The sequence below is a fragment of the Sitophilus oryzae genome, unplaced genomic scaffold, assembly GCF_002938485.1.
Source record: "Sitophilus oryzae breed Bouriz unplaced genomic scaffold, Soryzae_2.0 scaffold_1976_pilon_pilon, whole genome shotgun sequence".
NCBI classification, from domain to species: Eukaryota; Metazoa; Arthropoda; class Insecta; order Coleoptera; family Curculionidae; genus Sitophilus; species Sitophilus oryzae.
Genome location: NW_022146697.1, coordinates 326,928 through 345,451, shown reverse-complemented (window position 1 = coordinate 345,451; position 18,524 = coordinate 326,928). Strand labels below are relative to the sequence as shown.

Genomic DNA, 18,524 nt, shown 5'->3' with positions numbered 1-18,524 from the left:
TTGTTTTATAAAGAGGTAGATCTACCCCGAATGGGGTAGCTGTGGCAACACTGCCTTTATTACTTTTCTTCCCGCTTAACTGATTTAATATTACTATTTTCATTTCTTACACAAAGTATGAAGTTTAGATATATATTTTTTTATATTTGCGTAAGTTTTTTTGAACCATTTCTTAACTATAAAAATGTCATATTTTCTTGGGTTGAGGTTTGTTAATAAATAATAATAATAATATACTAACACACCAAATCTCGTTTTTTTATCTGAAAAAATAAAAAAGTTATAGGGGATAAGCCACTTTTGAGACACACCCAGTATATGATTTTTCATGTAAAAAAATAAAGTGTTCTTGAGTAATTCTAATTAGATATTTTAAATAATTTTTTTTCCAGTGGCGAAAAACTCAATATTATTTTTAAGAAATAATAAAAATAATTATGCTTTTTTTATAATAAACTAATAAATAATTAACTAAGGCTAATGTGATCAGTAACATTTTGCAATGAAAATTAAATAATCACTTGAAAAATAACTACTCTGTAATAACGCCAAAATCAGAGTAATACGCCGAACGTGATCTGCCGTGTATGGTGGGTCCAAAGTCCACACACCAGTAATACACTGGGAAACACGTGCGTGAAGCGGCTTTTGATACCTGCCGCCGGCACAAGTGACGGAACTTATATTTTGTTTTACAGACTATAATCTCATAATTAACTAGGGTATTCGGTTACGGTTTGGCCATAAGTTGGTGTATAACAAAACTTTTTAAAGATTAATATGAAGTCAAAATTATGATAACAACAGAATCTAAAAATATAAAAAAAATAAATCAAGTGGATAATAATAAACATTTAAATTATTAAATACCATAAAGTAAGTATCCACTATAAAAGACACTTTTATTAAGAGGCAATTATTTTGAATGCCGAACATCTAGTAGGTAATCGAGAAAATATTAGCTCAGATATATTTAAATTATAAGTTTATCCGTATTAAGGTTCATTCTCACTATATCTTCCGTTTCCATTCCATATCCGTTCCGTATTTTTTATTGTATTGTCGCTATACGTAAGCTTCCGTTTCGTATCAATTCCACACTTTTTACTGTACAATTATTTATATCACTACGAAAGTTTATTTTAAAAATGTGTATCTTTTAAAAAAGGTAATAGATTTAATTAAGAGGTGAAAGAATGAATAAATATCAGCAAAATTTTAACAGAACTGGTACAAATGTAAGAACTTGACAACGCTGTTTCCAATACGCTTCAGTCCGTCTGCCCAAAAAATGTATGGAAGGAAAGGATATGGAACGGAAGGGAAACGGAATGGGATAGTGTGCATTATCCTATTCATTTACATGCTATAATATTTTATGTAAACTAATGGAAAACTGGGAGAAAGGAAAAAGAAGGGAGCTGATATGGAAGGTATAGTGAGAATCAACCTTTAGACGTTTGGTGTAAATAAGCTTGTCAAAGTTTAGTAAATAATAAGTATACAGAGAGTGGTTCTATATTTTTTTATCGCAATTAAAGGCCAGTTATAAATATGCTATCTGAAGTTTAAAATGTCAGTATTTAGAAAATGTCTATGCATTTCCTGAATACTGACATTTTCATATCTGAACAAGACGATAAGTTGTAACTTCCTCCTTCTTATCGCCAAGAAAAAATATATATTTAAATAGCCCAACATGACGAACAGACGCTATTATCACCTTATGATTTACATAAATATGTCAAGTTTGAATGCGAACAACTTAGAAAATAAGTAAACCAATTATTTTGAAAATGCTAATTGGGGCTAATGCCTTGGCATACATACTTATAACCCGAGAGATTGGGATCTGTTTTTTATTTTTGAAAAAAATACATTAGGCTAAAAATACACTTCTACAGACAGTAACGAACATCATTAAATGTTTCAGGACATACATATGATGATATATACACATTTTTTCTCGATTATTGACACCGAAACGACCTACTACGATATAATATCCATGTGTATAAGTGCCATGGCTGTGTGAAAAATACTAATTTGTAATCAAGAAGCCTTGAAAAAATAGTTTTTTAGATCATCTAATGTTTTTCGTGTCTTGTCCTGGCCGGTTAAAAGATGCCCAAATTATATTTTTAAACATATCGCAATTTTTTTCAAATCGAAGAAGTGTGGCTCATTAGCATATTTGGAAAAAGCATTTTTTAGGAATAATTTGGCATAACACACTTGGTATTTCGAGTCAAATTTTCGTTATGAACCGCATGTTACAATTTCAAATAAATCATATTATGCGAAAATGTCAAAAGTTGACATATGATATGTCATTCTATTCAGAGTGTCATTTTCTATCGAAAAAAATTGAAATATAGCCAGGGTGTCAATTAAAAATCAAAAGTTGTAATCATTTCCGGTGAAACAGGAAGTGACTAAAAACAATTGAATACGTCAATCAATCCTAATTTATGTCATATACTAACATACCAAATCTCTTTTTTTTTATCTGAAAAATAAAAAAGTTATAGATGTGAGCCACTTTTGAGACGTACGCGGTATCCCATTGCGCAAGGTTTTGCCACATTTAGGAAACATTAGGGAACAGTTACGTATCTGCGTTTTATTGCTTCATATCAGGCAAAAGATGGGCCTACGTAACGTAACAACGACGTTACCTAGAACGCATTTCCCTTATAGGAATAAAATGCTCACTGGGATATTTCACACTTATAGCTTTAACAGAAAAATTTAAAATAATAATGTCAGGCAGAGAAGAGTGAAAAAACAGTGTACCTTTTCAAGCTGAGACAAAAGAGTATACAGATGTTTCAAGAACGCCAGAAGAAATTTAAGCTGGAATAGTAAGATTGAAATAAGGAATAGTTTCCCCTGTAAGCTTATCAAGAAATGTCATAATTTCCCAGGCAGTAATTCGAGATCCATTATTGTGTGGAAGAAATAAGGAGGCAGGAAAGAATAACGCTATCCACTTGACATCTCTCATCATCAACATATCAATTAGTTTATTTGTAAACCACATCCTTTTTTAATATAGACATTACCGATTATTTAAATTTTAAAATTTTCGCCGTTAAAATTCCTTCACTTGTTGTCCATCTTCTCTCATTTCTCTTGCTTCTGATCTTTTCTAGAGCTTCTTTAAGTCCTAGTAGTATAAAAAGTATACAAATGATACAATAGTCATCATGCACATTACTTCCTGGTAATATTCTTTTTTGTTACACAAGTTCAAAGAAACAAGCCAAAGATTTAAGATCGACAAAGAACGTTTAAACTTTATTGGTTTTGAAGGTTTGCATTTACTGCAAGTAAAAAATAATGGACCAATGTATTTTTGGTCAGGTGTGGAGTCCGAACGAAGTAAGGCGGGCGTGGCAGTTTTGCTTAGAAAGAAATTTATTAAACATATAATATAAATTAATAATATTATAATCGAAATCATCTACGTTAATGAAAGAATTTTGAAAGTCATTTTAAAGTATTTTGGCAGACAAATTGTTATCTTGGCTGTGTATGCTCCAACTGATGACGCTATAGCAGAGATAAAGGACGATTTCTATTATGAGTTATGTGCACAATTAGACATGGTAACCCAATTAGACATGGTCACCAGACACTAATTCTTGCAGGAGATTTCAATGGAAAAGTCGGTACGAGGTTTAATGATGATGTAGTTGGACGTTTTGGAGACCCAGATACAAATGACAGTGGTAACAGATTGGTGAATACATGCAAACAATATAATATGAAAATTAACAAGACCTTTTTCCAGCATAAACAAATTCATCAGTATACTTGGACACGGCCGTCTTTGGGTCAGAAATCAATTATTGACTTTATAATAACTAAACAATCTATCCAAGAAAAGATAAAAAATGTCACTGTAAAGCGAGGAGCGAATTGTGGGTCGGATCATTTTATGGTTGTCTCTGAGATGATTTATCCTTACATGAACAAAAACACAAACAACAAATATGACACAACAGAAGCTGAAACGGAGCAAGTCACTCTGTCATATCCAAGATATAAAGTCAACTTGTTAGGAGATGACAGTATTAAATACCTCTACCAACGACGTATCAAGCATCATTTGCAGAAAGAACAACCCAAGCATACTATTGAAGAAGAACATACCCAAATTACACAAGCCGTACATCAAGCAATGCAGGAAGCTGTAGGATATAAGGAGCAAATCAAGAACCAACCTATATGGATGACGGATAAGCTTGAAGAGAAGATAAGTGAAAAGAAGTTGAATTATAATAACTGGTTAGGAATCCAACAGATGAAAATTGGTTAGCATATAAGAAGTTACAAAAGGAAGTTCGACAACAAGTAACCGAGGAAAAGAATAGTATGTGGGAAAGAAAATGCAATGATATTGAGACTTACATTGGGGGATTTCGATCTACGGAAGCATGGAGAACTCTGAAAGGGATGAAAGCAAATACGCGTGAACGATGGACGGGAACTATATCTTTAAGTGATTGGAGGGAACATTATGAAAACCTATTAATAGAGCAACGACCACAGTTTTTACAAAACAATGAAGCCGTCACTATTACAGAAGCTAGAACAAATATATCGATCGAGGAAGTTAATCAAGCCTTGGTGTCTATGAAAAACGGTAGAGCTCTAGGACCGGGTGGTATTATGGCTGAAATGCTAAAATATGGCGGAGAATGTCTTATAACAGAAATAACAAACTTAATGCAGATGTGTGTAGATCGGAATAAAATACCTAATGAATGGAAGTTAGCCTATATCACTTCTATATATAAAAAAGGGAACAGAAAAAACCCGAATAACTACAGAGGTCTTAGTGTGAATTGCACCTTCAGCAGACTTTTTACAAAAATAATTAGAAATAAGTTAGAAATATTTACTTACTACAAAATCAGTGAAGAGCAGAGTGGCTTTACTGCAGGGCGTTCATGTATAGATAATCTATTTACTATCCAACAACTGATAGAAAAACGGAATTACGTGAAGAAGATACACATATAGCTTTTGTAGACCTTCAAAAAGCTTACGACTCGATCCCCAGAGTTAAACTATGGTACATACTGGAACAACTTGATGTGGATGAATGTCTCATAAATTTAATTAAGGTGCTGTACAACAACAACACAGCTCGCGTTAAGAGCGGTAACAAACTGTCTGAGGTAATTTTTACGACCAAAGGCCTTCGACAGGGATGTCCTCTGTCGCCTCTTTTATTTAATCTGTATTTGGAAGTGGTTCTTAGGGACTGGAAGAAGAGGTGTGGGGGAATGGGCGTCCCTGTAGGAGATGACTGTTTGGTTACATTGAATTTTGCCGATGATCAGGTGGTCATAGCTCAAGATGCTTACGACCTTGAATTCATGATGAGCAGATTAAATTCGGCATACACGGAATGGGGCCTTACTGTGAACATTGATAAAACGGAATATCTAGTGACCAATTCAGATGATAAATTTGACATTTTTATTACTGAGATGCAAAGCTCAGACAGGTTGAATGGTTTAAATATTTGGGGGCACGTATAACCAGAAAGGGACTGGACAAAACAGAAGTATCTGCTAGAATAGAACAAGGGCGGAAGATTATAGGAGCACTGAATGGAATCTGGTGGGACAAAAACATAAGACCAAACACAAAGTACATATTGGAAGAGCCCTAGTGGAGTCGGTAGTAACTTATGGGTGTGAAGTTTGGACCTTAAAAGTGAGCTTTGAATGCACTCGAAATGGACTATTTGAGACGCAGTGCGGGAGTATCTAAACTGGACAGAGTTAGGAACGTGGAAATCAGAGCCAAAATGGATGCCACACAGACAATAGTGAATAGAGTCGAACAGAGGGGCCTTAAGTGGTTTGGACACTTGCTACGCATGGAACACCAAAGATGGCCCTACCGTATCTACAGCTGGTTACCTCCTGGAAAAAGGAAAAGAGGACGGCCTAGAAGATCTTGGAATGAGGCCATCAGAAGGGCAATGGAGAACCGCAACTTGGAAGAGGAAGATGTTCTTGATCGTAACAGGTGGCGGTTAGGCGTGGGGATGCGACGTTAGTTGTGACAACACTGGAGTATATATATATAAAAAATCATGGCATTGATACTACATTTCCTGATTTCTAAATAAAATATTTTTTTTACTTTTTTTAGTAACATGATTACATTAGATTAGAATTTTGAGGTGACTATAGGCCTGTTCCACTGCGACCTTTTCAGATCTATTATGGTCTTTCTGATTTCTAAGTTATATTCTCCTATCCTTTTCATAAATCGTTTGTCCATTTCCTATCATTGCTTAAAAAAAGGACCGCATATTTGCCAGGCTGCTCCACTGATATAATATGTTTTCTGTCGTTTCCTCTTCAAATTGAAAAAAAATCTGTGCATGGTTTCGGCCGTCAATCCCATCAGCTTTAGATGCCTGTTAAGCTCCCTGTTAGTAGACCCTCGGTAGGCCCACTATACCTTTAACAGTCTTTCTGCCTTTGCTTATCAAGTCTACCGTAAATTTTGGCCAATGTTCTACTATAGGAACTATATTTCGCCTGTCTCTGCCCTGGTAAATTTCTCCACCATTCTAAGATGTTTGTGACTTACTGTTTTGTGGCTATTCTTGTTATTTTGCTTTTTTGTTAATATTGTAGATACGAGGCATGTTTTTTAAGTAAGTACCGTTTTGGAATTAAAAAAAAAACGTGCAAAGATATCGCAATAATTTTATTTTTACATGAAAGCCTGTACCTTAATCTACTTTTCTACATAATTTCCGTGAATATTGAGGCACTTGTCATAACGTGGCACCAGTTTTTCAATACCCTCCTCATAAAATTCTGCCGCCTGACTGGTTAACTACTGTATCACAACTGTTTTGACTTCGTTATCGTCTTGAAGACGCTGACCGCCCAGGTGTTTCTACAAGTGCAGGAATAAATGGTAGTCACTGGGCGCCAGATCAGGGCTGTATGGAGGATGATCTAGAGTTTCCCATTTAAAAGATTTGATGAGATCTTTGGACCGATTAGCCACATGTGGACGGGCATTGTCATGCAGCAAAACAATACCCTTACTCAACTTGCCACGTCTTTTGTTTTGGATTGCACGGCGCAGATTGTTCAATGTCTCACAATAAGATCCGTAAACTTCCCAGATCTCACGATGAATATCGATCGGTTTTACGCCTTTAGCACTAAGAAATCGTATGACAGCCCGTACTTCACAATCGGCGGGGCTCAAGATTGTCGGAGGCATCTTAAACACTCAATAAACAACGTATACAATGAAGAATCAGACTGTACTGGCGTCTGTGCATAGACAAGAGATGTAGGTAACCAGCGCGCATGCGCGGAACGCCGACCGTAGCGCTGCGGCGGTGGAATCGCAAAACGGTACTTACTTAAAAAACATGCCTCGTATATATAAAATATAATCAAACCTCAGGGGAAAGTTTTTATTTATTTTATTAAATAAGTTGAGATTTAGTGATTATCTCGACAGTAATGAAACACTTGCCTACTTATTATATGTTGGTGAGTAATCGACATATTTAAAACCCAATTTATTTGTAATCACATTGACATTGCTAATAAGGAATCATTATACATAAACATACACGTATCTTATTAACACACTAAATAATAATAACGGTTACATCTTTATGTTCACACCAATCTGGTGCGGACATAAGGTAAGCGGTAGCGGAGACTAACCAGCTTGAGCTCAAAGGAGTCACACGTGTCTCTCGAAACTTATTTTTATCCGCGTAGCGTGACAGCAGAAGTATTGGATTTTTTATTAGCACTCGGTCACAAGAGTGTATAAGTTGTCTCGACTAAAAATTAGCACTTCGTGGTGTTTTATGTCATTGAAATGTATAAACCGTTAGTAATATTTACTACCAAGGAGAAAGTTATTTTAATTAACGTGATCTTAACAGAAGAAGGAAATAAATAATTGAAAGATACAATACCGCAACAATTCCGATATTAGCGCTGACGTTATTTTGTCGTTTATGTTTGTCTAATTTTAAGATATGTAACCATAAAATATCTGATGGTAATATTTCATAGAAAAGTAGTCATATTTTCAATTAATTAATATTTATTCTATTTATTCAGCTAAAAGGTTCTTTTGTCAGTAATTAAGTAGCCAATCAGTAGAGTATAAGTAGACTATCAGGATAAGGCTGAGGCTGATTAATTTACATTTTTACCTCCTCTATTTTTCTCATAAAGATTTCGATTTAAATTAAAAAATTAAAATTAAAATCATATTGCGGTCTGGTCGACTTTACGAGTGGACTTTTAAGAAACAAAATTCCAATATACTCAACTTCACAGCTGCAAGCTCACAGAAAACTTAAAAGTATTTTTTTGACTTAAATCATTTTAATGACTTAAGTCATTTGAGTCATTTTTCGAAAGCTGACTTAAGACTTAAAATTTAAGTCTTTTCAAAATTACTTGTGATTTAGATCTTTATTCCCAAATGGAAAAAATATTTAAGTCTTTTTTGAAAGCACATGGAAAATTTTTTGAAAAGGCTTAAGTCAGATTTTTATATATTTTAATGATAACTTTTAACAGCAGCATTTCTTTTTAAATTATTAGGCGGATTATTAAACTGAAGTAGCGCTGTCAGAAACGTGTCATTTGTCGTTGTAGAATGCCATGCCACCAGGCGCGTGGCAAACGCCCCCGCGGACCCCGCGTGGCGGGGTGGCCCCGTGTAAATTGGGGGCCCCCGCACCTCATCCTTTAAAAACAATTATCAAACAAACCGAAAACTGAAATTACATTTAGGCACACAAACCTTTTTTCAGCAATAATTAGGTTGATATAAAACAATTATTTTACACTACATTATTCTCTACAGGTATATTAATATTAATTATTGTAGAGGTTAATTTGGAATTTAGTTTAGTTGTAAATTTGTTTAGGCGACACAACACACGGCGATTATCATGTTTTCACGGCGTTTTTGATTAAAAGTACCATATCATATCGGTAGACTTTTTCCATAAGCACTTATTTTAAATGACTCTGTGAGCAATATTAGCGAGATAAGAATTTTTTTGACACGGTTCAGAGTCTTTATATGCTTTTCAGTGAAAGCCTACCCCGTTGGCAAAGCTTAAAGCAGATGCACCCGTAGTGAGTAACATGTCTATATTAAAATCACCACCAACAAGGATTATGTCAGAAGTTGGTAAAACATGAGTAAAAGCATTTTCAAAATCATTGATACTTGACATTAAATTTATATTAGGTGGTCTATAGATAGATGCAAAAGCTATTCTCTTACCATTAATCTTTGCCGTTATCCAGAGTTGTTCCAGATATATGTAGTTTTGAGCAGGAAAATCATTTTTTTTTAATTTAATAGAATTTTTGATATAAAAAGCCACACCTCCTCCTCTAGAATTTCTGTCCAACCTTGCCATATTATAACCATCTATCTTGACCTGTAGATCAGTAATATTTCAACCATGTTTCAGAAAGGCCCACAATATCTAGAGATTCGTGAGATAAAATATCAGAAAATGAATATCAGAAAAAATATCAGAAAAACCGTGTGCCGCATGACCTTATATTAAAATGACCAAACAAAAATAAATTAGACCCAGTCACCATTCTCTGTGATCAAGTCAATACAAATTAGCTTTTTGTAAGCTCCCTACCTACATAATTATACTGCGATTATATCTGTAGAATAAAACAGAACTAAGATTTTCCAGCTATAAATAGTACCCCACATAACAAACTCAATATTGTTACTGATTAAACGACTATACACTCTATCTTTTTCATTGAATTTATAGACCTATATATTTATAAATTCAATAGACCAACAGACTTTCTTAATATCGACAATAGGAGCTTCATAATCAATTTATTACCCTAGGACACCAAAACATAATAGACGCAGGACTTAAATACGACCCGCGATAAATTATTATTTCATATTTTAACGCCATTAAAACAGCTAAATGTAATATTTCCTCCGCCATAAATGTCAGTCACGGCACAACCGCAACTGCACCGAGCGGAGCGTTTTGTTTGGCGAAGTTATTGCTTTTTCGATGTTAAATGAAATATAAATTTTGTTTTGAATCGGTGCAGCCAAAGAGCGATTTATATTGCAAATTGAATTCGTTTTGAAATAAGGTTTTGTGGCCGTTTCGTTTTAATAGAAACAGGCATACCGCCGAGTTCTTCTATTTATATTTAGTTTAATTAAAATTCCAGTTTTTATGTTGTATTATTTAGTGGTTTTATTTTTTTAGCAAACCAAAGTTCGGAAATTCAAGTTGATTTTATGTAGTTTCAGTAATTCAACTAATTCTTTTAATTTTAGTGCGAATCACTGAGGTTATAAGGGGGGGAGGCGACATAAGCTATCGAGAAATGTACCCAGTTACGCCATATTGGTACTGGCAATTCTGACAGTTCAGTTTTTGAGGTTAAGTGCGTTGCTGCGAGTGTTTTTTTGATTTTCCAAGACTATTTTTGTGTTTTTATTTGAATATTTGGACTTTCCGAACATGTCTTCGTGTGCTGTAAGTAGTTGTTGCAGTCGACAACGTGTAGAGAGGAAGAAATCCACTGAAATTGGTGTTGAATCACAGGTAAGTGTAAACATAATACAGGACCTGATTAAATTATTTTCGTATTTTCCATTTAACTAGTTATGCGTTTATTAATTAAATATTAAGTGTTTCTATATTGACAAAGTGTTTAGTTATTTAATACTTTGTTAGAGGCAATTAAGTTATTAAAACATGCCTCGACTTCTAGTTTTTTAAAAAGATTCTTAACAATATCTGTTATTTTTACTACAAACATATACTTTTTTTGACAGGAAAGAGTATTTTGCTAGGCCAAATTTAAAAGTTTTGTTTTAACTACGGTTTATTTTTCTATTTTTACACTAAGATTTTGTACTTAAACATTTATTTACATTCCTTTTTAGCATCTGCTAGCATATACTATGTACAAACTTTATATAGTATAGCTTTAATTTTTAGGTAAATATTATAAAATCAACGCAACAAAGTAAATTTACTTTTTGCAGATAAAGTCTTAACGACTTATATTTATTGATAAACATTTATTATTTTAATAAAATTTTATATCAGAACATTTTAAATTTAGTACGTAGTATATAAATTTTGCTCTCTTTAGAAAATTTTTATCAAATAAATATATTAAATCTGATTTTTAGGTTTCAAAAATCCCATCCGTCGAGAAGCTTGGGTGAAGTTTGTGAACAGGAGAAACTGGCAAGCTATATCAGGTAGTGTTCTATGCTCGAAACATTTTTCTGATAGCTGTTTTGACAAAACATCTCAATAAAATATCTCAAATAAATAATCATTTCCTAAGATTTCTAAATTTTAATGATTATCAAAATGTTAATTATGGTAAATCAGTAATCATGTTTAATTACTTTCCGCTTTTTTTCTAATTTTTTTTAAAAATGTTAAGGTTATTATTGTTAGATACATCAATAAAAACAATTAGGCAACAATAATAAAGGACATTAGTTTAAGACATACTAGCAACAAAACAGTGTTATTTAGTGAGCAATAAAATTTAATTTATTTAATGTGTATTATTTTTTTGTGTTTCCTCCTTAAATATACATAGTATATAGTCATTAAAATTAATCTTGTAATTTAAATTTTTGAAAAAATTGTAGGTTTTGTAGTTATTTTGATTAATTAATTTTTTATTTAAAAAAGTTGAGGTCGTTATATTGTGTAAAATAAAATTTTTCAAAGAAGTTTCTGTAATCCGGCCCTGCTAATGCCGCCATATTGGTGCTGGCTTAAGCCACGCCTAGTGTTACCATTTTTCGCAAGCACTTTAAATGCTCATAGCGTCTCCCTGTATATAACCTCATTGGTGCGAATACATCGTGTTGTAAAACACTCGAGAATTTATTTTTAGGGACCATTCTCCAAGAACGAACAAGAATGAAGAATAAAATTAGCAGAGAGAAGAGGAGTTGGAAGCTTGTAAAAGAACATACCATAACGTCGTATACTCATGATTCCAAAATCAAAGCAGAGACAGGGATAGGAGTATTTAGGCCGAAAACTAAAAACTCCGAACCAATGGTCAGCAATCCCAGCATCCTTCGGACATAAATCTACGCCAAAAAGTACGCATCGAAAGATGCGTACAATTTATCGTAGATAGGAACTATCGAAAGCAGGAAATACCTATCTTATCCGATAGCCAAGTATAATAGCTCTAAAAACCCAAAAGACTCATGGCTTGATTGGTTATCTTTCTCCATTTGCTTCTGCCTTTTGCCTTTATTCTCCCCCCATCCACTCTTATCCTTCTCAAGTCCTCTTCAACATCCTTTTTCCATCTGGTTCTCGGTCTACCCCTCATTCTTTTTCAACCTATTTCACGTTTCATTATCATACTAGGAATTCTTGCTTCAGCCATTCTTTCAATGTGTCCCAGCCATCTCAGTCTCTGTGCTTTAACTACTCCCGTTATACTCCCCATATAGTTGCTTTAATTCTTCATTTGTTCTTCTGATCCATATATTGTCTATCTTCTTTTCTCCAAAAATCTTTCTCAGTATTTTTCTTTCCCAAATCTCTAACATCGAACTTTCCGTTGCATTGAACGTCCATGTTTCACATGCATACAGCACTTTTGGTTGAATCATTGTTTGGTACATTCTGATTTTTAAACTTCTAGAGAAATGTTCTTACTCGTAATACTTTTCTGTAGTGCACTAACACATCTATTTCCAGCCATTATTCTTGCCATAATTTCTTGAGTGACATTTGGTTTTCTTAGAAATACTGCTCCTAGATATGTGAATGTATCTACTTCCTCAAACTTGTATCGTTTCCCTCTCTCAGAATCTATTTGTAGACATCTTCCCTTCTCAAAATCCCTGTCTGACCACTCCATAAATTTCGTTTTCTTCTCGTTAAACAGTAAGCCTACTTTATACGCTTGATCTTCTAGTCTTTTGGTCACCGATATCAGCTTTTTCCCATATCTTGCTTAGATAACTAAATCATCTGCCAAGGCTCAGCATTGGTGTCTTTTTGTATAAAGAAGACCCTCTCTGTTGATTCCGGCATCTTTTATAACTTTTTCTAATACTACACTAAACAATACTGGAGATAAGGGGGATCAAAATCCAATCTGTAGAACCAGACCAACTACGGTCACTCGAGGATATTGCCAGTGATAGGATAAATCATGGTGAACATGAGTCCACATCTGCTAGACCAGAAAACGGACTATATGCTCACCAAAGATGATTTTGGAGAAAAGATAAGGATTCGCATCCCGACAAGAGAAGAATGGGAAAGCAACCGAGTAATGAACACTCAAAAGATAACAGTCTACACAGATGCTTCCGCACACTCAGGGCAAAGGTGTAGGCATCTTCTCAGAAAAACTAGACATCCGATGATCTTTGAGGCTATCGGATGGCTGTAATGTTCTACAAGCAGATGTTTACGCCATAAAGGAAGCGGCTAGATGTATACGAGAGAAAATTGCTGATAGACCAATAGGGGATATAGTGATATACTCTGACAGCTTGGCCGCTTTAAGAAGCATCACCATGCAATCAGTGAGATCGAAAACTGTGATGGACTGCCGAGAAGCACTGTCCTGGTTGCGTCGGGGCGGGGCTACTCTGTGCTGGGTGCCAGGCCACAGCAATGTGGTGGGCAATCAGAAGCAGACAGACTCGCCAAAGATGGGGCCAGGGGAGAGTGGCGAGTGGCAGATGACCCACCACTTGTGAAGATCAACACACTGAAGGAGGCTATAGGAACTACCATCAAAGCCAAGCAGCAAGAGATGTGGCAACACCGTGAGAACTGCGCTACAGCTCGAAGACTATGGCCAGTGGTAGATAGCAAAAAGACAAAACAACTAGTAGAGCACAAAAAGGACCTAGTACGCATAATTGTAGGTGTCTTCACTGGAAACTCTCCCACGGGGGTAAACCTCGTAAGATGGAAAGTTTCCGACGACGACTACTGCAGAGAATGCGAAGAGGAAGAAGAAACCATAGAGCACCTGCTGTGCCACTGTCCGGCACTGGAATACCGACGCTTTAAAACTTTAGGGCAAGGTTTTGGAGGGACTAGAGGAAGCAGCAGAAGCCAACATCAGCGACATCGGGAACTTTGCAAAGAGCTGGAAGTGCTTTAACGCAAAGAAAGAATGAGAGGAAGGTTTGGTAAAACAATACAGGGGTATCGCAATGGGCCCAAGGCCTCCGAGTGAGGGATCAAATATGGTCCCAAACCCCAGCAACCTAACCTAACCTAACCTAATGGGGATCCACTATCCGCCTTGATCCGCCTTAATCCGTTCATGATTATAATTTTTTCCGTTGTTTTCTTGTTTACTTTGACTTCATTTACTCGCTTGGAATGTCAATTTTATCCGATAGTTAAGCAACAATAAAAGAAATCAACTCAGTAATTATCAATCCGAAGTTGGTCAAAGAATATCTAGAGAAGCTGAACAAATTAGGCAAATATCATAAAGTCCTTCTACACTAGGTACTCTTATATTACCTTACCAAGAGATAGAAGGCAATAAAAAAGCATACGATACAAAAATTTCTCCGAAATTACGACCGAGAAAAATCAAAGATGTTCCTTGCTTTATGTAAGAACAATCTTTGGATTGTCACGGGATTTTTAACAGGACACTGTTTCCTTAATGAACACCTCAGTAAAACGGCAAATGCAGATTCTGTGGGGGAGATGGGGACACATCACAACACCTCATGGCTCAGTGCGCCGAGACGCAACCATAAACATTGGTACGACTGATGTCGGAGATGGAGAACTAACCTCTGTATAACCGTTTCAGATCCTGGCTTGTGTCAAAGGCCTGGGACTGTATGATGAGTTATGACTCAAGAACGGGGGCACAATAGATCTATAAGGACCTGGTGATTAACTTTCTTCCCCCCATTCAATCTACAATCTTTTTAGAGAACATTCTTCAAGAAGGAACAAGAATGAATAATTAACACAAAGAAGAGGAGCTGGAAAATCACTCAGTAGTTTTTTTAATTTTATTCTGAATTTTCTCAATTTTTCTTATCCTGGAGAAAAATGGGAAATTTGAGAACATTTAAAACCAAAAGAAGAAAAAAAATGAGAGAATAATTCTTTCTTGAGGTATTTAAATTGAAGAGTAACTACCATCAATACATACTCTGCAATTTGCAAATTTAAACGGCATAACTGTAGCCAAATCTATACAGGGTGTTGCTTAATGACATGCTAGTATTTAAGGGGTGATTCTTGGAACTATTAAAGAAAAACTAAGAACTACTACGAAAACTAGGAACTACTAAAAAAACTTCATATGGATGTGTATCTTATCTATAGAGATACAGGGTGGTAAAATTTTCTATGAAAAAGTTTTTTTTCATAATAATTCTAATTTTATTACACGTATCTTTATGAAACTAGATACACGTCTTCTATACAATTTTATTTATTTCAACCAGTGGCGTCCATACGGGTTTTATATTGAATGTTTTTGAAGAAAAAAATAGTACGCCACTGATTTCACTTAAAATGGGCTTTATTTTCGAAATTTTCATTCCTTTCTAAACATATTATCTTGATTTTTATTTCCGACGCATAGTTTTTGCTTTAAAAAATTACTCCCTTTGCTGCACGGTCAAATTCCTAAATATCTGATGCCGTGACTGTTGTTGAATGGAAATCGTTTCCGCATCAATTGATTTGGTAAATATAATAGCAAAGTTACATTTATTAGATTAGAATCTATTATTAGGAGATATTTGAAGTTACCACTGCTTAACAGTCAGAATTCATATAGGAAAGAGTATCCTAAACCGTTCCAATATATTTTCAGTAGCTTTTCACAAAAGTTAAAACATTACCAAGTTTATCCAAAAAAATCCTTATGGGTTTTTCGCCACTGCACTGCAAGAAAAATCTACAAAATAAAATAGTTATTTTTTGTAAACACATCTGCGAATTTACCGAAAATACACAAACAGGGTATACCTTTTAGACCTATAGTCAGTAGTATAAATTCTCCATGCCATCCGTTAGCAAAATTTTTACTAGACATATTAAATCCGATTGCAAATAACACCGATTCATACATTAAAAACACACCACACTTTATAGAAAAAATTTCAAAAATTAATATAACACCTAACAGTTTAATGGTTAGTTTTGACGTTGTTAGTCTTCTCAATAATGTGCCGGTAGATAAATCACTTAAAATAGTTAGGGATAGATTAGAACAAGATACACATTTAATAGATAGAACAAAATTAAACATAGATAGTATTTTGGAATTGTTGACACTTTGTGTTAAAACTACTTATTTCCAATTAAATAATGAATTTTTCAACAAGATTTCGGTATGGCAATGAGATCACCTCTCTCTCCTTTGTTAAGTAATATTTTTATGGAAGATTTTGAAAATAATACAATAAATAGTTTTTCAAAAAAACCTGTAATATGGCTGCGTTATGTTGATGATATTTTTGCAATATGGCAACATAACGTTTCTGAAATAGACATTTTTTTGGAATATATAAATTCTCGCGAACCTACCATAAAATTTACTTTAGAAGTAGAGAGAGGTAATCGTTTGCCATTTCTTGATGTTTTAGTGTCAAAATTTCAAAATAAACTAATTTTAGATGTTTACAGAAAACCCACAAACACAAATATATACTTAAATTTCACATTTAATCACAGTATAAGTGTAAAAAAAGGTGTTATAAAAAGTTTATATGATAGGGCAAAAATAATATGTACAGACGACATTTCACTAAACAAAGATATAAACCACATAAAAAATACATTAATATAAAACGACTATCCACCATATTTTATTGACAAAACATTAAACGAAATACAAACCCCAAATCATAGACACAAAGATAACAATACACAATATATACAACTTACAATTACATACATACGAGGCGTTTCGGAAAAAAATAAGAAGGATAGGAAAACAATATAACATACAAACATCTTTCAAAACACAAAATACACTTAGATCAATTTTATCACACACTAAACCAATGAATACAGAACAACAAACAAAAAATGTAATATACCAAATACCCTGCGAATGCGATAAATTTTACATTGGTGAAACATCTAGACCCTCAAATGTTAGAATTAAAGAACATAAAGATTATTTAAGAAAGGGAGATTTTCACAAATCTAACTTTTGTCAGCATTCATGGGACACAGGGCACAGAATAAATTTTAATAACGCCAAAATTATAGTGAAAGAAGCGATAGCCTCTAAAAGAAAAATAATAGAGGCTTTTTTAATTCAATCTAATAAAAGTAAATGTATTGCTCATGCATCTGTAGATGTTAGTAATGTATGGCAATCGCTTCTTTGATTTTAAAGAACATTACATAAATAAACATAACATACGTGAAATTTAAAAATAATCATACACAAAGTTTGGGCTTTTTGGTTTTACCTTATTAAGTAATTATCAGGTAGTAATTGTTAATTTTGAAGTTTAACTTAGTATAATGCCATTTTAACAGAACGTCAACGATTTCTTGTAGACGTATCTGTTTTAAAAAGTAAAGTGTTCTCGAATAGTTCAATTTAAATATTTTAAATAGTTTTTTTTCTTGATTCTTTATATTTTTGTTTTCCGACGACGGAAAGAGAAAACTTTCCGAAACGTTAAGCATTTTTTTCTTTGTTAGGCAAATTTTTATTACTGTAAACACAACTTCTGACAAGCAGCGTCCGTTTAGGTTTAACGCAGAAGTGTTTACAAAAAATAACTATTTTATTTTGTAGATTTTTCTTGCAGTGCAGTGGCGAAAAACCCATAAGGATTTTTTTGGATTGATGAATCCGCCACATAGGTATAGACATTTATTACCAAGTTTTTTGGACGTATAACAAATTTTTGGATTTTTAACATTTTATTTTATTATTTTTATAGATATAGTATTAACGGATTTGCAGACGTTCACCCATCCATCGTTTACCATAGCTTAACTTCGGTGATCGATCAGAAACATAGCCCCATTTTGAATAAAGTATGATGATACGAAAATAATAGTGTATCATAACCATAACCCATACGAACGCCAAAAAATATATGAATAAATTCGTCTTCAAATATCGTCACTATATAAACGAAAGTTACCGATGTATTGATCAATAAATTCTATAAATATTGACTATTTTTACGAGCGTAATATTTATAGATATATTCGATGTCGGGTTACGGCGACGGCAAATTTATGATTAATTGATCTTTGACTGAAATATCATTTGCCACACCAATAAAACTAGGCCATCGTAATGGCTGTGATAAACTAGTCGTTAGTACATATTTCAGTCATTTCCCTAAAGGAAATGAGCCATTTTAGACACCGGACTTTATATAATGAAAAATGAATTTTTCTATGAAGCAGGAGGCTATTTAAAAGCGATTTTGGA

The 18,524-nt window shown here is 34.0% G+C and overlaps 2 protein-coding genes across 2 annotated transcripts; both read left to right on the top strand.

Annotated features, from left to right (window-relative positions):
• Positions 1-3,592: 3,592 nt before the first annotated feature.
• LOC115883703 (craniofacial development protein 2-like) lies at positions 3,593-4,324 on the top strand. Its single transcript, XM_030902098.1, has one exon. It carries the CDS (start codon positions 3,593-3,595, stop codon positions 4,322-4,324), a length of 732 nt encoding a protein of 243 aa, XP_030757958.1.
• A 1,431-nt stretch (positions 4,325-5,755) lies between these two features.
• LOC115883702 lies at positions 5,756-6,082 on the top strand. The gene has a single exon (XM_030902097.1). It carries the CDS (start codon positions 5,756-5,758, stop codon positions 6,080-6,082), a length of 327 nt encoding a protein of 108 aa, XP_030757957.1.
• The last annotated feature ends 12,442 nt before the right edge of the window (positions 6,083-18,524 follow it).

Bases quoted from the DNA above. Each gene is read 5' to 3' on its own strand.
- LOC115883703 (XM_030902098.1), top strand. From the start codon at position 3,593: ATGTGCACAATTAGACATGGTAACCCAATTAGACATGGTCACCAGACA.
- LOC115883702 (XM_030902097.1), top strand. From the start codon at position 5,756: ATGGACTATTTGAGACGCAGTGCGGGAGTATCTAAACTGGACAGAGTT.